Here is a 19941-nt window from a genome sequence, read left to right as displayed (position 1 = left end):
ACCTTGGTCCATAGAGAGAATATTATTAACTCTTTTGCAAAAGGTTATATAACATAACTGGAACTCTAATAAAAAGGTGTGAGGACCAATTGTCCTCAGTTACTTACTAGTCCCATTGATTTAACATTTGAGAGTAGAATTGGGTCCATTTTACAAAATAGAAGTCAACCTCTGAGCAGTAATATGGCATTTAAAGACCTGGTCTAGAAGCAAGTTATTACTGTAATTAGTATCCATCAAGCTATTTTTGAATTATCTAATCAAACACAATTTCAAAGTTTCACGTGTGTTTTAGGAGCCCTATGACTCGATTTTTTCAAACCAAGTTTAGAGGAGCTCATTGCAGATGTAGACTAATCTCTTTTTGTTTTCCAAAAGAAGAATTTAAAATGGCTATGAATTTTAATACCTCTTTTATACACAATTCGATAAAGGTTTTTACAGCAGCCACCAGAAATTGCACATGCTTTTACTAAATCTATTTAGCCTAATTGCATAATTTCACTAATCAACTAAGTAGGCAATACTTGACTAAAACTTGGGGAGGGAGGAAGAAAAATTCATGCACATGAGGAAGATCATTAAGGACCATAGTTTACCCTCTGTATGTAACCAAGGCCATAATTAAAATTTTGAGCCTTCTATAGGTAGAAAAAGGTTAAAGTATTTTTGTTCTGTTTGGTTATCAGGTGAGCCTAGTTGTTAAGGATTACCCCACTCAGACTGATACCTACCCACACAGAGGGCCACTATAATGTTATCCCCAGCACAGTTTGCTTTGTCCTGCTATTGAAGTTTGTTAATAAATATCACCATGAACTGCACCACATGTGTAATAGTCACAGATTATTTGTAAATCTTACATTAATTCTCAAATAGCTGTGGATATCTCAAAATGGATCATGTTTTATCCCTAAGCCCAACTTTTTTGTAACTGCCGCGATAGAAAAATGTCATAATCTAAATACAAGCATTGTACTATTATGTAAATACAGACACCATGGAAGGGATTTTTGGTTGGAGGTGGATAGTGCCTACCTGAAGCAGACTGTATAAATAAAACAAAACTATGAATTAAGAGGCTATAATGGGTTTCTGCAGATACCATAAACCATGTGAGTATAACTCAAGTAATTTGTATAGTTACTAAAATGGACCCGATCAAGATAACTGGCCCTCCCCCATTTTTGGATCTAGTTTGGAACCAAATCTCCAGGGACAGGTTCAAAAATTAGAAAGGGTGCAAATGATAGGTTCCAGTTTTGGCCCATCTCTGTGTTTTCTACAGGTGTAGTAATAAAATGATAAGTAAAGGGACCCCACTACTGTCAATCCAGCACTTTTTATGAACTGTGTTTTTTAAGCTAAATTATATTTGTAATTCTCTGCTTAATACTGCTTAATTATTATTTAATGGACACAATCTGCCTTCTTGTTACTAGATTCCCTTTATAGCTCTCCCATGCACAGTCCATTAAACCAGTGGTTGTGGTTTTCATTCTGTGACTGCAAGTTATAACAGAAAAATGTTTTGGTGACCCACCTGCCATTTGCCCATAAACAAAGGGCAGGTGGTGGCAATTCCCTGAAATCTATTTGTGTCCTCCTTGGGGGTTGCAACATCCAGGTCTATTCTTCACTTATTTTTTATTCTTAATGGATGAAATTCACCCCAGTGCACACCTTAGTAGAAATCTCCTATAGAATGTAAGTGATCGAAACAATAGGGTTCTTGAGAAATTTAATTGGATTCTATGACAATTAGTTTAACAGAGAATGAGATCCTTTCTGTTGATTTTTATTTAAACCATCCTCTAGAATTCTATAGCAGGGATATAATTTTGTCTTAATGTATAAGGGATGGTTCTGAAAACCTACAGAAAGGTTGTCATTTTCTATTAAATTATTTAAGACTGTTCCATAAGACTAGGGCCAGCAAAAGATGCCATGCCGTTAATGTGGGTGATGTGGCTTAGTTAAATGGTAAAGAAAGCCCTCTGCCCTACTGAATTTCACTCAGTGTATCACATCTGAAAGCCATTGCAAGTTTATAGTGTTTCCATTATTGATTCATTCCATAGCTCTTTGTTATGTTAAATACTTTAAAGACAAATTCAGAGTCCCTTAGTACTGATTGATTATGTATTATCACAAGCTACCATCTGGTTACAATCGAAGTGCACATCCGTCCTTGAAGAACTACAAGATTAATGTGATATTTTGCCCCCCCACCCAACTTTTAAGGAATTTAATTCTCATGTAATGTGCCTGCTGTGGGGTCAACTTCCCAACTGACATGCCCAGTGGCCTTCAGCCCTGATCTTGAGGAACCTATCTCTGGCCCCAGTTCAGGAAGGCGCCATGCTGAAGGCACCTGGGTAGTCCTATTGACTTCAAAGGGACTGCTCAGATGCCCAAGTACCTTCCTGAGTCAATGGATGAAATCCTGGCTCCACTGAATTCAAGATGAATTTTGCCGTTAACTTGAGTTTGGCCAGAATGTCACATCAGGGGTCACTATGAGACGATAGGGTTGTTTTTCTCCAGAGCCCACTCCATCCTCTGCTGATACCACCACCAAGGTTGACAGTAGCAGTTTTATGATGCGTACACATGGCTGCTAGTCCCTGGATGAAATGGACAATAAAACCTGCAGCTGCTTATTTTCGTTGGTTATAATTCGATACCCAAAATGAACATTAGGCTGTAGCGGAGCTTAGGGTCTAGAGACACCTCAGAGACTTTAAAAAACCGAGTGTCAAAATGGGTTTGTTTTTTTCCTAAAATTCTCCTTGTCACAGGCACAAGCTTGCCTGTATTTGTTGATGCAACATAATGGAAGGCAATGCAGGCCCCCTTGAGTGCAGGCAGATGAAATGAAGGCATGCCTCTTCGGTTAAATCAATAGTTCTTTTCAAATCCATGATTAGCCCATTTCTAAACTGGTCTCTGAATTGTTTTATGAAACTAAATCCCTGTTAGATCAGGAAGTGAATGCTGTGTCATAGCTAGGCAATAAACCAATTGAAAAATCATCATTTAAACTCCCCCAGCCCAAACTATGCCTCTCAGCCTGCCAAGGCCCAAACGTAGATAGAATGTATGACAAAGACCCAAAATGAGAGGGAAACACAAATTATGCATGCAGGAAATTGACGTAGTCATGGGATTCCTTTGGCTAGTGTAACTACCTCTCTCTATAATCTCAGTTTCGTATTTCTGATTTACACAATTTTCCACCGTAAAAGTGAGGCGGGTACTAAATTTGTGTAGAGTAGTGGTAACTTTGGGACTAAAATGAAGTTTGCCTCAAATTTAAGCACATGTTTCACGGCTTTGCTGGACTGGGGCCATGGAGAGGAAAAGGTGGGACTGTGCCTGGGGTTTTCTGTCCCCTCTTGAGAGGAAGGGCGCAGCAGTTAGGGTGCCAGCCTGCGTAGTCTGAGTCCCAGCCTCTAGTCCACAGACTTTTTATGTGACGTTGGTCACGTCACTTGGCCATTCTGTGCCTCTGTTCCCCAGCTGTTAAGTGGAGATGACAGCAGTGCCCTATCTCACAGGAAGGTGTGTGAGGAGGGCAAGGTGCTCAGATGCTATGGTAATAGGGGAGGTCATAGAAATACCTCAGCTAGATAGATACAGGGCCAAGTATAATCTGGCCCTGAATGTATGGGGATTGCACATAATCAGGAGTGATTGTGCCAAAATGCGAACTGTCCCTAGTGATGACACCACATGTTAGCCTAACCAGCCACAGTTTGGTTTGTGTGACCAAATCTAGTTGTAATGACCCAAATATATCAACACGAGGGGAGAGATTTTTGTGCTGCTTCTCTGCGAGGTGCAACATAAAACGCTCCGCCCAGCAGGAGAGGGGGCTCAGATGGCTATCAGCCAGTTTTGTGCTCTCCTATTGTGGGCTGATGTGGCCTTCCAGTAAATTAGCAAGACCTGGAGCATACCCTGCAGCAGCATAAAAGGACTATAACAAAGGGGCAAATTCTTCCAGTGGGATTTAAGGAGGCTTTGTAATAAGCTGCCATGCAACAAATTATCTGTTGACTTCCTGCCCTAGTCCCATGAACAGCCATTGCTAATGAATCTATAAAAGAAGCTTCATTGTCACATCTACAACCCGGTTGTATATTGACTAGTTAAGCAAATGCTGAGAAAAGCTGCTGTGAAATTGCAAGGGACTTTGGAAGGGTTCAGGTTACAGCAATGCAGGAGAGGAATACTGACTCTTATCTGACTTCTGTATGGAGCAATTCATAAATCTTTAATATGTGACGTGCTGCTTGTCAGCTTTCATTTATTTTCTTTTTTCTCTTATCAGGGGGACTGGAAGACTGCATCCTATCCTATGAACCTGTCACACGACAGGAAAGTAAGTTTCACCTGCCGTTTTGTTATTGCTGTTATTATTTATCATGCCAAGGGGCCAGCTGAGAACTGGGCCCTGTTGGGCTAGGCTCTGTTCGAACACAGAATAAGAGACCGTCCTTGCCCCAAAGAGCGTACGCATCTAAATAAACAAGCCAGACAGAGTGTAGGGAAAGGGACACAACAGGCAAACAGTGAACAATGCAGTGGCAGCAGATGTCATGTTGGTGCTTGGCTTCTTTCTTAAATCCTTTTGGTGAGATTTTTTGGGAGGGGATTAGCTAGAGGGAAAGATAAAGTAGAGGGGAAGGGGCTGGTGACCATGAGTCAGAAGGCAGGAGGGGCTGGAGCAAACACCTAGTCACCACAGCGGGGAGACCATTCAGAGTACAGACTACAGGAAGCAAACAGATGCCCTCATTGGTGTCCTTCAGTCCCTGTTTCAGCTGCTTTTTGCAGCCTCTCTGCTGGCTTCTGTCTCCAGCTAGCTCCTCTCTGCAGTTTCTTTTCCAAAGTCTACATGGCCTACTTTTGACACAACAAATGGAAGGTGGGGCAACAACCCAATGGGGCCTAGGGCTTAGTCTCCCCACCTTCCATTTGTTGTGTCAACAGCAGGTCATGTATTCTGGCCCCAGGGCTGGTGGGTGGCGTCCACTAATAAATATATTTAGCCTATGTCTACATTACAAATTACTTTGGTATAATTTACATTGCTTAGGGGTGTGAATAATCCATACCCCGGAGCGACGTAAATTACACCGACCTAAAGTGCCAGTGTGGACAGGCTATGTCAGCAGGAGAGCTTCTCCCTTCGATATAGCTACTGCCTCTCATGGAGGCAGGAGTTACTAATCTGACGGGAAAGCGCTGTCCCGTTGGCTTTGGGCATCTTCACCAGAAGCACTACGGCGGCACCGATGCAGCTATGGTTATTGAATATGATATTGAGTGTTTGTGCATTTTCTCAGCTTCACCACAAAGCTGAGAGTGTTGTTTCCCTCACAGTGTAAGCCTCTACCCATGGCAGGTTATCCTGCACAATGCCAGTCTGTAGGTACTCTGCTGTGATTATAAAACCATAGGGCTAAAGCCTTGTCTGTATGGTACATCTGCACTGCACACACCTTATGGTGACATGTCAAGAACATACGCTGCACACCCCCTAGCACAGGTCTAAATAGTAGTGGGAACAATGAGGCACTGCTTAAGTGAGTAAAGACCTGCCTGATCCCTCTACATTGCTATTTGTAGCAGTGTACTGTTCTGCTGACTCCCTGCTACAGGGAACGGCTCTGGCAGCTCCACACTGCTGGAGATTTTCCCAGATGCCTTCCCCCTGCCAGGGCCTTTCACTGCCAGGAGTAGCTACACACCACGGTGTGGACGCAGCCCGCTTTTCACTGCAGTGTGTAGCTACTCATACCCTACATGCTGCTGCCAGTGCAGAGAAGGCCTAATATGGGTGCAACCCCTGTTGATTTCACTGGGATTGTGTGTAACTGACAGGAGAATTTAGCCCTCAGTCTCCTTCCCATTTCTCATGACATGGTTCATCTGATAGCATCTATGAGCCACCTTGTCAAAGATAGTCATTATGTACCATCAGGCTATGAGTAGAGCAGGCCATTGGCTGCAAAGGTGCGCTCCATCTGGGAGCTCTGAAATAGGACCTGTGTACAAAACAGCGCCTCTCTCATGTGGAACAAAATTAAATTTATTCCTGTAAATGAGCATCTAAAAATCTTCTAAAACTTCACTCCACACCTATGAGCTATAAATCAGTTTTGGTGAGCCTGTGTAAATATTTGATGTTACTGTCAGAATAAAGAAAAGTTAGAGTCTTCATCTGAATATCACTTTCCTTTCTGTTGCTCAGTTAATTACACCAGACCCGTTATTATTTTGGGTCCTATGAAGGATCGGCTCAATGATGATTTGATATCTGAATTCCCTGATAAGTTTGGATCATGTGTACCACGTAAGTACTCTTTTCTGCCTACTCCTGAATTCTGTAACAGTTCGTAGGTTCTTTGATGTCAAGCACACAATGCAAAAGCAGTGTCGATATTTATTTTATGTGATCGTATTTCTCAAAAGCAATTTTTAAAATCTGCAATTGAGATGTAAAACTCCTAGCCAAGGTCCAGCTGAGATGCAGTGTTTCATAGAAGCTGTGCAGGAAATGGAATTTCTGTCCCATGGGAAATTTCACATTTCTAGGGGAGGGAATTGTTCCAAATGGGGAAACAAAAAGTCAGAAATGCAGAATTTCCCACAGAACACCAATGTTTGTAAAAATCCATTTTGGAAGACCCCAAATTGAAATTTCCAGCCACTTCACCTGTCAGGGAGCCAGGCAGCCCCCCTGCCCACAGAGCCGGAGATCTGAGCAGCCTGCCCAAGAGCAGCCCAGGAAGATATGGAGCCAGGTAGCTCACTCACCAGGCAAGCAAGCCAGACAGGGAACCAGCTGCTAGCTCCTTGGTAGTCCAGAGAGATGGAGAGCCAAGCACTTTATCTGCCCACCCACTAGGGTGGCCCAGGAAGTCAGCTAGAGGGGGAGCCAGTCACCCATGGAGCCTGGGATTCCTGGCTTTGTGCCTGGTGGGAGCCTGGACTCTCTCCCCCTCCCCACCCCCCGCCAGGTGAGATGCTAAGAACCCTGGAAGCTCTGGGAGCCAGCTCATGCAGGCTCCCAGGGAGCATGGGAGCCCAGGGAGCTCTGGCTCCTAAGCTCCCCACCCATTAGAAAGCATATTGGATGCATTTCCTAGTCATTCAGCCTGTCTCTCTGACCTCACTCTCCCCTAGGACTTGGGTCTTTTCGTGGGCTAAGGGGGACATTTTTATGGGAGTCCTTTGTTGAAATACTGGCAGCACTTATGAGCTGCTCCTGCTTACACCAGATCTGAATTTGGCCAGGAATGGTCTCTGTTAAGTAGTGTATTTTTTGGTGAGAAAAGTGCCTACAAAAATCCTAATTTTCCCGTGTTTTGTTGGTCTGCGCAGACACCACAAGACCGAAGCGTGACTATGAAGTGGATGGGAGGGATTATCACTTTGTCACTTCGAGGGAACAGATGGAAAAGGATATCCAGGAGCACAAATTTATAGAAGCTGGGCAGTACAATGATAATTTATATGGGACTAGTGTGCAGTCTGTGAGATTCGTAGCAGAACGGGTAGGTTGCATCCATGTTTACTGCACTTGCAACACAGCCTGTTTTGTCCACTGCAGCCTTTCAGGCAGCTGTAAATATACAAAATATCTTCAAAATAGTGTCCTCAAAATTATGGATATTTAAGGCTGCAAACAAGTTGTGGGGTTCTTTTTGTTCTGTTAAAAGTTGCGGCCGTGGGTTTGCTGAAGTTGTGGTCGCACCAAAACTGCAGCTCCGCCCCCTCCCAAGCCCCCGAATTTCCCAGGAGAGAGTTGCCATTGCAGCCAGGAGCAGGCAGAAGTGCCTGGAGCAGGCACCCCTCCCCCCCTTCCTCCCCCCCACTGGCAGCAGCAGCCACAGCACAGGCTCTTCCTCCCCCTGCATTGCAGCTCCCTACTGGGCCAGGCTGCTGGGGCCCCATGTCAGCAGGAGGGCAGCTGGGCTGCCACTGCAAGCCAGGTTGCTCCCCATCTCAGTGGGGAGCGGGGCATGCGCCGCTGCAGAGAGACGGTCCCTGCCCCCAGCGGCAGCATCCAAGGGCTGAAATTTGCAGCAACTATAAATTGCAGTATCTGCTACAAGTTGCTCTTACGGCATTAAAATCCATGATTTTCTTGCAGCTTTATGGGTATTAGAATCGCTCTGAAAATAAAGAGCCTAGCCATGAAGGGGGCCCAGCCAGCTAGGACTGGGTTTGACAGAATGGAGGGGAAACGTAATGAGAAAGAGGGAAAATTAAGCTAGAAATGTAATGAAAAGATTGACTGGGGATTATAAACCTAAACTTGCCCCCACTGAAGTCCGTTGCAAGACTCTCATTGGTCTAGGGTCTGCTCTGACTTTTACACTGATGTAAGTCCATGGTAGTCAATATAATTACTCTGGATTTACACCAGTGCATGACCATGAGTAGATTTGCCCCCAGTGTGGTAATACTGAGAGTTAGGTTGAAGTTAAGAGCAGGGAGCATATTTTTCTCTTGTCCAGGGTCCAACAGTACATGGGTTATTTCATGGCAGGGATAATAGTAAATAAACGTTATTTATTTTAAACTTCCTCCCTTTTTACCTCTTTGGGAGAAGACCAGCTAGCTCCATCCCATCTCTTCAAAGGCCAAACTATTCGATACCATCAGGATACTCTCTCCTTTTGTTTTAAATGTGCAAAGTTTCTTCTCAATAAACTCAGAGTTAAGCTAAGATGGAAAGGGGCGGTTTTTGTTCTCCTAAAGATACACTAGACCATTTCCAGTATGTAGTGAAGGGTATGCATGTACCAGTGCTCTTGACCCAAGGTGTCATTCTTCTCTGCAAAGTCATCCCTTTCACTTTAACTTCTAGATGCAACAGGAATATAATTCAATTCAGGCTAAATGCCCATGAGTACTATTTGAATGCCTACCGTGCCCAAAGTATGCTAAGTAACTCACAACATCTGGAGGTGTGGAATTTCTCTGCACTGGTCTTTAATCCCAGGAGCACTGCCTTTGGGCAGCATTCAAACCAGACAGTATGGCTGGAGTTCTTTCTGTTCCAGATGTGGTACCACGCATCCAAGAACATAACATCATCATAGCAATATGGATAGCAAAACACCCTTCCTACCTTTCAGTCAGCATACATCTCCATTATATTTTTCTGACCTTGGAAAAAGGATGTGATTTAAGCACAAGATTAGGTGCCTGGGACTCTTGAGTTCTAATCCCATCTCCGAGGCAAGCTCCCTCTGTGGCCCTGGCCAAGTCATTTAACCTCTGTGTCTCAGTTTCTCTACCTGTAAAGTGAGAATAATACACACCTACCTCATATAGTAGTGTCCAGATTATTTAAATAGTTCATCTTTGTAAAGCAGTTGAAAATGAAAAGTGTTTTATAAATGATGAGTATTACAACAATACATAACACAAAATGTGTCATGAACATTAATAATTGTAGCCTTACAGATACCCCTGTGAGGTAGGTAAGTATTATTAGCCCCATTATACAGATATAAAAATGAGGCACAAAGAGGTTAAGGGACTTTCCCAAGGTCACACAGGAAGTCTGTGTCAGAGCCAGGAGCTGACCGCAGATCTCCTGATGTCCTGCTCTGGATCTCAAGTACAAGGGCATGCTGTTACTCTTAGGAACAATATTTGCTGATGTCCACATAAAATCCCCCCTTCCACCTTTAAGTTCATCCTGTTTGATCTTCCAAAACTGATAAAGTTGTCTTCCACATCTTCAATTTATTTCTTTTGCTGGCATCAAAGCAAAAGAAATATTGTGGAAGTAAACAGCCGAGTAAGTGCCCTGGAGTCTAGCCTTCTCTTGGTGAGTTAGTAATGTTTGTTTTCTGGAACACTGCATTTTAGGCTTCCTTCCTTTCTTTTGGTTGACTTGCAATAAACGCTGCAGAAATAAACACATCCTCATCTGTTTCCAACAGGGCAAGCATTGTATACTTGATGTATCAGGAAATGCTATTAAACGGTTACAAGCTGCACAACTCTATCCCATTGCTATCTTCATTAAGCCTAAATCATTGGAGCCACTAATGTAAGTATATAATCCTCCAGGCTAGTTTTGGACTCCTGTCTCAGCAGGCACAGCAAAGGTCTCAAGCCAGCATTTTGCCTGTTCTCCAAAGTCAGGAAAACCAAACAAATCAAAGGAAATCTGGAATACTAAAGAATTTATTTTCATTTACACAATAAATAACCAGTCAGCATTACCTAGTGGTTTGAGAATGGAAGTCAGACAACCTATATCCTGTGTCCACTCATCGTTTGATTTTTGGGGAAGTGACTTAGATGCTCTGGGTTTTCCACGTCTGTAAAATGTTTTCATTATTTATTTAGCATTGACACTGTGTCTGGTGCTGTACAATATGCAGAAATAAAGATGGCCCCATGTCTGATAAGCATATAGTGTACAGAAAAGACACATACAAGATTCAACACAATTAGAATAGGAGAGATAGAGATAATGTAAAGGTTTGATTTGTTTGGTATAAGAATACCTACGCAGCATAAGAAGAGCTCAAAGGAGGAAGAGCACTATATACATGCGAAGTGTTGTGATTGTTATCCTATTATTAAACAGAAGTAATACTAAGTTTTGGTCTGCATAAATCCTGTCGAGTTAGTGGCAGTTTCTTTAAGGATATGTATCAAAAATATAGGTAGGCTATTTTTTACTTTCATTAGAGTAAAAAAAGCTTTCAGCCAAATCTCATCAGTGCAGACAGTACTACAGGGACAAACAATGTGAAATCCATTATTTTTTGCTTCTGGAATAAGAGGCTTTTATAGATCTTTGAATGTCTTATTTTAGAAATGCTCTGCAGAAGGAGCTTTTAACTAGAACATCAAGATTTTGTAGGACAAACAACAACTAGGGTCCTTGTAGCATGGTTTATATTAGTATGTTATGCAAACAGAATAAGACTAAAAAATTCTTGAAAAGAAAAGGAAATATATAGAAATCAGACACTCCAAAACATTTAAACGTACAAATTCCATGCTTTCCCCTGCAGCCAATACATTGGAAGTCATCTCTTTAATATGTGTCTTCCTAAGGAATCGTCACCAATAGTTAGTTTCCAATATGAATAAAAACCTCTTAACACAGTTAATGCAATTCTTTCTGAGGCCAATGTCAAGAGGATAATGGCACAACACTGAGCTGCTTGCCCAGGAAAGTTACCCACATCACTGAACTGTACTGTAGTGAAAGTAGTGAACTGTACTGAACTGTACTGTAGTGAAAGGAGTAGGTCTCAGGCTTTTTACAAGGGGGCAGGAAAGTTAAGGCGAATCAGCTAGAGGTGTGAAGTCAATGTGCAGGAGTTAAAATGCAGGGTTAAACCTTCCAAGCAGATGTTCTCACTCTGGAGTAAAGTGGGCTTAGTCCTCCAAAGGAGACTGCATTAGAGGGAACTAAAACCACTTTACTCCTGAATGAGAGCAGCCATGTGGGGGTTTAACGTGCTTTAACTTCAGTTGATTTACCATAACTTTCCTGAGTGTTGCCATGTAGACGTGGCCTTAGTAATCTAAGGTTTCTAGTGACAGGTAATACAGCTAAGGGCTTGTCTACATACAAACTGTACCACTTTAACTATTCCAGCATAGTTACATCAATACACACACACACCATTAGTGCAGATGCAGTTACACAGGTATAAAAGTGCCATATTCCAGTACAGGAAGGGAAATAAGCGAGAACCTTCATACCAATATTATTGTGTCCACATTATTAATTATACAGGTATAATGATTTCAGTAAAGAACTACATCCATAGCCAAAATAGTTATACCAGTACAATAAACTCTGCATAGACCCCCCCCCAGGCATAAGATTTAACTACGCTTAACCAATACTCCCTGTCACGCAAACATGTTCAACGTCAATATAATAACCAAACAAACCACACCCGACAAAAATTTGCCAACTAGACCAAACACAAAGACAAAAACCATAGAGATGACTTGTCACTGAAACGATTAATTAAAACTGAAGGGCCCAATTCTCATTTACCCTGAGGCTCCTTTACATCACTCTGGCAATATCTAAAAAGATCTTAAAGTGAGTATAAATTAAGGCCCCTTTACACTGCTAGTACAGTAACAAGGCCTCAGCATGCCCGAGAGTCCAGCCTGAAGACTTTTCGGTCGATCGCAACCCTTTCACTGAACGGTAATGTTCCCGGCTTAGTACGATGAGTCAGACTTACGTATACTAATTCCAAACCTGTTCATATAACCCATAAACGACTGACGTATGTTTTCAAATAAACCTTCCCTATCCTGTACTCGAAAATCTACCCCCTGGAGTGATGGAGCCGGAGTACTATATTTTACAGAGAAGTTGCTACAAACATTGTGTAATTGATGAAGCAGCATTAATGGGGTTACACATTCAGTTATACAAACAGCCAACTTTAGAGACATTTATAGAAATACATTTTCGTAGCTTTAACTACCCATGATATATATACAGCATTTTTCAGCAGGCAGATTGCTGTCCCTGATGAAAGAAACTAAGGGGTAGGTCAACTGTAACAAATACATGCTGTCATGCACTCACAGGCATAAGATTTTATGCATCATCATGCACATAATTTCCTACATGCATCAAATGTCATGCCATATACAGTCCATTACCACATTTTCATGTGGTTTCAGTGCAGAACATTAAATGAGATTCATGTGAAATACAGGATGCTTCCTTTTATAATGTGGTGTGAGCTTGTTTCCCTATGTTGCCTTGACAAAGTTCCCTGCTCTTCTGAAAAATAAGTAACCATGTTATAGAAAAGGTAAAGCAAACTAGGTCTGTATTTTATTGTTAAGACTTTGGACATCTTCTGGTGTACACAAAGTACTAAATCAACGTGAACATTGTTCTTTCTGAGCCACAATACACAGTATTAACAGCTGTACATGTACAGAAAATTATATCTCTTACAGTAATTAAGTGGTGAGCTCCATCAAATGGTAAAACTAGTGCAATACAAGAATGTTACTGGTATCCAGTACATTTATGGTCTACATTTTACAATACAAATGTTATGACAGAAGCTACTCCTTTAACTAGAAAAATCAGGAACAGAAAATACTACCAATGCGGAACATCATCAAGCTACCTTTTCTCTTGGAAATGTCAAGTTTTCGAGGCTGGCTGTGATTTTGACTGTCTGCTTCAACTCACGTTAACAGAGGGAGGATTGCATTACATTTCCTTGGGTTTTGTTTTTGAAGAGGTGGGGAGGAAAGAAATTGGCGGGACTTAGTACCAGATGGTCCTTAGCCTTCGCATGAGTGGGCTGTGGGAGAAGAGGGAAGGTGTGGGGGCCAGGAAAAAGAGTAATCCCTGCATATTCAGAGGCACACAGGGGTGCGAATCAGGCTGGCAATCTTAGGGAGGGATTGCATCTTCCAGAGGCAAAATCCTTTGCCAAGCCCCGGTAGGATGGTGCATCTCCACACTGCACCCAAAGGACAGCTGTGCCTCAGTGGCACAATATAAATGTTACCAGTCAGGCCTTTACAGGTAATACCTGCTATCTGGGGGCTAGAGATATTTCTGTTAAGCTGCTACATTTTCATGGCTGTATCTTCACCATGGAGAAAGGGAGAATCATTTGCGGGAGAGTCTATAAATCCAGAGATGTCTGGGGTTTCCCTTGTTTGTCCCTATGATTTTTCTCTTATTCCTGAAGTTAAGATATCTGTGTCTGCCTAAGAAATATAGACACGCTCTCCTTCTCATTCACTAAAGCGTAAGCGTGCACACATGGACAGTGGAACCTACTGAAAGTGAACTCCACTCGATGATGTTCTGTCTATTGGAAAATAAAATGAAATTTCCAAAATTAATATGCAAACTGAAATTCCAGTTACAGCAAAATGAGTGGTGGTGTGAGTTCAACTGTAAGAAGGTCCCTGTACATATAACAGATGTACAATAATTCAGTGGGAGTTTTGCACAGGAGCCACACCCATTGTAATCTTAGGCTCCACAAAGCCTACACCCTATTCTAGCACTCTAAAAGCCTCCCATGGCATTAAGGGACAGCCCCTCTTCAGCAGTCTCTCCTGTACGGCTATTGCTGCCCCTGGCCTCTCTGTGCTCCCAGCATGCATTAGGATAAGACATGGTCACCCCTCTCTTGCATCTCCATGCAGTCTAACTGCAGAAGGTTAAGCTTTCTTTGATGCATACATTGTGAGGCCTGAAGGAACCATGACAATCATCTAGTCAGACCTCCTGCACAACATGAGCCAAAGAATTCCACCCCGTAATTCTTGTCTCAAGACCAATAATTTCTGGTTGAATTACAGCTTACCTTTTAGAAAGACTTTCAATCTTTTTGTAATTCAGATTCAATAAAGGGCTGATTTGTTAATTACTTTGAACTAATATTGAAAAATATATTTCTAGGGAAATGAACAAACGTCTTACAGAGGAACAAGCCAAGAAAACCTACGAGCGAGCACTTAAATTAGAACAAGAATTTGGAGAATATTTTACAGGTATGAAGTCACTTCAAAACACCTGTCCCCAAGGGTTCAATCCATGACCACAAGTCAGCTCTGTCTCTAGCTTGAAAGAATGAGTGCCACAATAAAGGCCCAATATTGAGCATTATCAGTTCCCATTGAAGTCAATGGGAAAACAGCACTGCCCCATATCAATGAATATGTATGAAGTGAATTATGTGCCTCTTGAAGTCAGTGACAAAACTCCTACTGACTTCAGTGATGCATGACGGGACCTGATTGTCCCAATCCTGTTCCCCTTAAAGTCAGCAGGAATTCTGCGATTCACTTAGCAGGTCCTCGCATTGGGTACTTGCATTGATCCGCACAGAATTTTACCCTGCTGGACTTCTGCATTTGTCTTTACCATTGTGAACAATATATTGACCTCAAAAGGATTTTTAAAGAGCAAATCATTTGTAAATAATTTTGCAGCTCTACCATGGAATAATGAAAAGCAGGTGATAGGTCAGTGCTTTCAGACTCAGTTGCCTTAAAGTTAGGACCTAAATCCATATTCAGGCAGCTAAATACAAGAGAACTGATTTTCAGTGGTGCAGAGACCACACAACTCCATTAACTGCAGTGGGAGCCGAGCCCGGCACTTTTGAAATTCATTTCCCAAGAGGATCATTTTCTCCCTTTGGCAAATGATCTATCTCTTCACTATATAAAATATGAAATAATACAAGACCAGACTCGCTGTTGGCAAAAGCAGATGCAGCTTCACTAAAGTGGTACCCACTTATACATGACATGAACATGGCCCAAAGTCTAATCTTTGTGGGGAAAATAAAATAATCTCATTTCACTGTAACCATTGCCAGAACTACACAACTGAAGTGTTATAACTGGGAGCTAGTTTGCCAATACTAGATGAAATCCTGGCCAAGTCAATGGGAGTTATGCCATTGACTGAAATGGGGCCAGGATTTTACCCAATGTGCGCTGTGGTTTATGTATAGCCTAGTAGCATTGCAATGTATGCAGTTAAACTGAGCACAAAAAATGCCAGACCTAGAACTTCAGAAAGCACATTTCATTCAAGAAGCAACCTTTCAAAACATAGTGTTGTGTGTGCTGAAATTAAAACACAAAACACCTCTTTCTGGCAATAGAGGAAGCATGTTCCTTTGTGTCAAGGTTTGAAGGGTTAAATATAAATACATCTAGACTGTTTTTTGGGCTACAACAAAACACTGGCAATAGAGAGGTGTTCTTGAAAACGGGTCGGTGTATGGACCCTAGGTAACTAATTCGTTACAGACAAAGCAAAGGGACATTTGTATTTTTATAGTCTAAAGATAGCTAAACACTACAAAACTATGTTCTGTATGTCTTGTAGGAACTGAACGTAGAGCTGCACAAAATATTATGAAGAAATAGCAGATTGCAGTGAATAAAGGGTTGAAGTTTTCACACAAAAATTACAAAAAGCTCATGCCATCTTTGTACCAGCTCTAATTGAACATATTTGCACAAAAAGTATCTCCAGCTGCCCTTTGCACAGTTTCTATCTGGTTAGTTATGTTCTGAAGAGCCACTCTACTAATTTGCTAATGTTTTAATTTTCCCCAGATATAGGAAAGGTTTAGTGAACACATATAATGGTGACCTACATTTCAGTTCAGCTTTTGCCTTATCCCTGGGGTCACCAACAAAATCTTACAGCAGTAAAAATCTTTACATTAGTGAAAGGTGTGGGCTAATTCCATGGCCCCCATGAGGGTACAATCTGCTAGGATGAAGTTATGGCCACAGAAGCTGGGGTCCCAGGTTTCTTGGAAAAGTGGGCAGCGACTAGTTCAGGAAGGGTGGGCCACAACCAGGTCAGTCAGAAGATGGACCGTGTATCCCTGCTACAGCCTCCACTGGCAGGGCTCCTAAGGAGTCCGTTTGCAAGATGCAAAGCTTGACTTCCCACAACAGAAATCCCACACCCTGCCCTCCTTTGGAAGTGACTTCTTATTGGGATGCAGGTTTTCAGGCTAGCACAACAAGGTGCCATGTTTATTTCCCTGCCACAGCAAAGGTGAGCCCAGGCTAATGCTCTTACAATAAGCAATGGCACTGGATCTCTGTTTTGGTGGATCACCATTGTATTGGACTCATTTGGGATCTTCAGGGTGCATGGCTTTCCCTACACTGCACAGTTCATGTGCATTATTATTATTTCTTCCAGTTTTATCAACTTCTAGGTTAATATTGAAACTGTGCTGGCAGCTGCTGCTGTAGACTGTACCAATTAAAAAATGAATTGTTTTCATATTGCAGCTATTGTCCAAGGAGAAAGCTTAGAAGAAATATATAATCAATGCAAACTTGTAATTGAAGAACAATCTGGGCCTTTCATCTGGATTCCTTCAAAGGAAAAGTTATAAATTAGCCACTGCACCTCTGATTATGACGGAAGAATATTTAGAAGAAAACAACACTATGCTATTTTGAGGCTTTCCTGTTTTTGTTGCATTTATGTTCTTGCAGTCAATGTGAAATTTTATGAATGTACAACACAAAGTGTTTGAAGCCATGAAGGACAGTGATGGGTCAAAAGGGTAGGAACAAAAAGACTTTTTACCATACAAAGCAAATCTCATGTGTGCGCAAAGCACCTGTTGTAGGTATAAACTTTTGACATGGGGACCCTCTGTCAAAGGGAGCTAGCCACTACTGCACCCACATGGACATCATGAGCGATTTCAGTGGCTGAGCTCAGTGTGTTGATCGGTTTAAAGAGAAGTTTCCCAGCTCTTAGACCTCGTGTAGGGCTTGAGCCTGCAAGGGCTGAACACTTGACCCCGGTTCATACACCTGTGGGTAGTCCCATTAATGTCAATGGGACTAAGCATGTGCTTAAGTGTTTTGGTGGATCAGGGCTACGTGCACCTTGCTGGATTGAGCCCATAGAACCTGTTCCAACTCCTATTGAAGTCAATGGAAAGATTCCCATTGAAGTTGGATTGGGTGCTAAGCTTGTCATTGCACATCAGTAGTTGGTACACCTTGACTTTGGTAACTATGCACATGTTTTGATTTCCAAAACCAAGTCAAGCATTTCTTTTTCCTCTCTGGACACACCATTATATCAGGAAATAACCCCCAGTAGTTTATTTCAATGGAATTTGGTGTTGGGAAGAGAACAGAAGCATTTCACATCACACATATACCCACTCACATGTGTAAGGATTCACAGTACCTAAACTGAAAAGGAGGGATACAACTGGGAAAAGCTTTAAAATTTTGGATTATCTGTTTTACCATTTATACTGATAGAAGGCACTTAATGATGGAATAATTTATAAAAATTAAAATATATTGATGTATAGAAACTAATTTCTATAGGTGAAAAATGTTTTGTGAGATATTTTGTAAAGATTAATTAATTGAAAGATTAAATATTTGCACCCTGGTCTGGCTGTAAAATGTAAAGAGGACCTTCAAGTTGCACTATCCCTTTTTGCAACAAATTATCTAATAACATTAACAAACCCTATAATTTCTTAAATTTTAGATGGCAATTTGCTTTTTTTTTCTCAACTTAATCCTTCTCTTTCCTTTTATTTAATCATGATCAATTCCTGTGGAAAGAACTCAAATTGACTACCCTACAGGGTTTTGTTGTTCTTGTTGTTGTTGTTTTGGAAATACTAGGATGATGCATCTTTAAATTGAAACAGATGATTTTTCAGAGGCAAAATGTCAGTGACTTGAATGCAGTATATTATTTTCTCTCTTGAAGGGTGCCGTAATCTTCATTGGAAAACATTTTATAATCATTCCTTATGCTGTAAGTGAAATCCAGAAGCATTTAGTCCTTTTTGCCGGCAGGCCACTGACTAACTTGTGTCATCATTTCATTTCACAGTCAACAGGTGTTTTCACCAGACTGAGGCAATGGACATTTGTGGGGAATTTGGGGAAAATCTGTGGAATTTCAGCTTGGGGTATATGGGCAGGGGTGAGAAGTTCTTGCTTGCTGTTTCACTTGGCCCTTATTTCATATACTGATACAGATTTCGCTGTACCACATCTGGAGGATAGTTACAAATAGATGAACTGCCTTTGCTGCTGCTGCTGGACCACATTTTATAGAGAACCTACAAAATACTGCAGGAGTCCAACACATTTTAGCTGGTGGCTACTTCGATCCTAATGTGTAATGACATTTTAAGGGCAAACATTTCAGTTACCCAAGTTACCAATAGAATATTCAGTTACTTGTCTATCCAAAACTTTCAGCCTTGTGTCTCTATGCTGTCCTGATATGACAGGTACATGCAGCCACTCTCAGTAAATAGGCTGATTCGCTGGATGTTTATAAAACAGCCATCAGCAGTGACAGGGTTTGCAATATGGGTCCTGTAGCGTTCATTAGGCCTCATGGTTAACACTGTATTAAAATGGATGTGAGAAGTTCATGCTTCCTCTATTGTTATTTTTTTTCCTGCCTGGCCAGCACAGATTCAAAGACAGAATACCCGTAGAGTTTCTAAACTATCTCCATCACCAGAAGGGCTAGACATTAAAAAAAAAAAAAGCTTAGATTCTGGATAATTATGCAGAAATCCACAGGAAAGTCCTAGATCCTTGGAAGTTTTGATATTTCCATGCTGACAAAGTACTGTTGTCTCAGGTTGGGCCCGAGCCCACCTGAACTGATAACCAAGTATCCCAAAGCAGGAACTCCATTCTAATTTTCAACTCTGTTTTTAAGCAACCACATCTGCTTCTTTGTTTCTTAGTTCAGCATGCGACCTTTTAAGATATTATCCTATTAGTAAATGTTCTGTTTTGTCATGTGCTGTGCTTTACAGTGAACAGTAACACTATGGCTGAGTACAATCAATTTTTCCATCAGTCTTTGGTTACTGTAGTACATTATTTATTTTTTCCTGTCTGTTGTTTGTGCTTCCAATTTAGAGTTGCCATTGCACTTCTTATATTTTTTAAATAAAACATATATATATTTAAAAAAAAATCACCAACAGCAGCAATGAGAGGTCTTATTTCCTGCAGGGTTTATACCTCCATTTGTTTTGTGTCTCGATGTTTTGCTCTTCATGTTACCGCATACTTAGTGCTGCAGTTAATTTTTTTAATGCAGCCATTCGAAGTTGCATTGGGTGGCAGGGAGAAGAGAAATATGAAGTTAACTCAATTACATCTGGTGCAAAAAAGATCTCAGTTTGGCGCCTCAGCCCATATTGGTGCTAATACCAGTAAACATTAGCAGATCTCTCTCTGTCTAGAGAAAAAAACTTGCAGGTGTCTAAGAGACAACATGCACATGCTGGACCCTTTAGGAAAAGTGTCAGATCACGTCACTGGTGCTATTTCTCATGTTCTGGCACGATGTGTAGCACCACAGGG

General features: G+C 41.5%; 1 protein-coding gene across 18 annotated transcripts in view; it reads left to right on the top strand.

The window, feature by feature from the left end:
• The window catches only part of DLG2 (discs large MAGUK scaffold protein 2), a 1493215-nt gene extending 1474228 nt beyond the window's left edge, over positions 1 to 18987 (top strand). For all 18 annotated transcript variants that reach the window (XM_073336088.1, XM_073336081.1, XM_073336168.1 and 15 more), the window contains 6 exons: positions 4337 to 4387; positions 6263 to 6364; positions 7396 to 7568; positions 9975 to 10084; positions 14474 to 14565; positions 16846 to 18987. In XM_073336088.1, coding sequence (XP_073192189.1) covers positions 4337 to 4387; positions 6263 to 6364; positions 7396 to 7568; positions 9975 to 10084; positions 14474 to 14565; positions 16846 to 16952 — 635 coding nt within the window. In that variant the 3' untranslated portion in view covers positions 16953 to 18987. The remainder of the gene's footprint in view (positions 1 to 4336; positions 4388 to 6262; positions 6365 to 7395; positions 7569 to 9974; positions 10085 to 14473; positions 14566 to 16845) is intronic.
• The last annotated feature ends 954 nt before the right edge of the window (positions 18988 to 19941 follow it).

The sequence above is a fragment of the Lepidochelys kempii genome, chromosome 1 (assembly GCF_965140265.1).
Source record: "Lepidochelys kempii isolate rLepKem1 chromosome 1, rLepKem1.hap2, whole genome shotgun sequence".
NCBI classification, from domain to species: Eukaryota; Metazoa; Chordata; order Testudines; family Cheloniidae; genus Lepidochelys; species Lepidochelys kempii.
The sequence above is the reverse complement of the archived record's forward strand: the minus strand, read 5'-3'. Positions and strand labels throughout refer to the sequence as shown.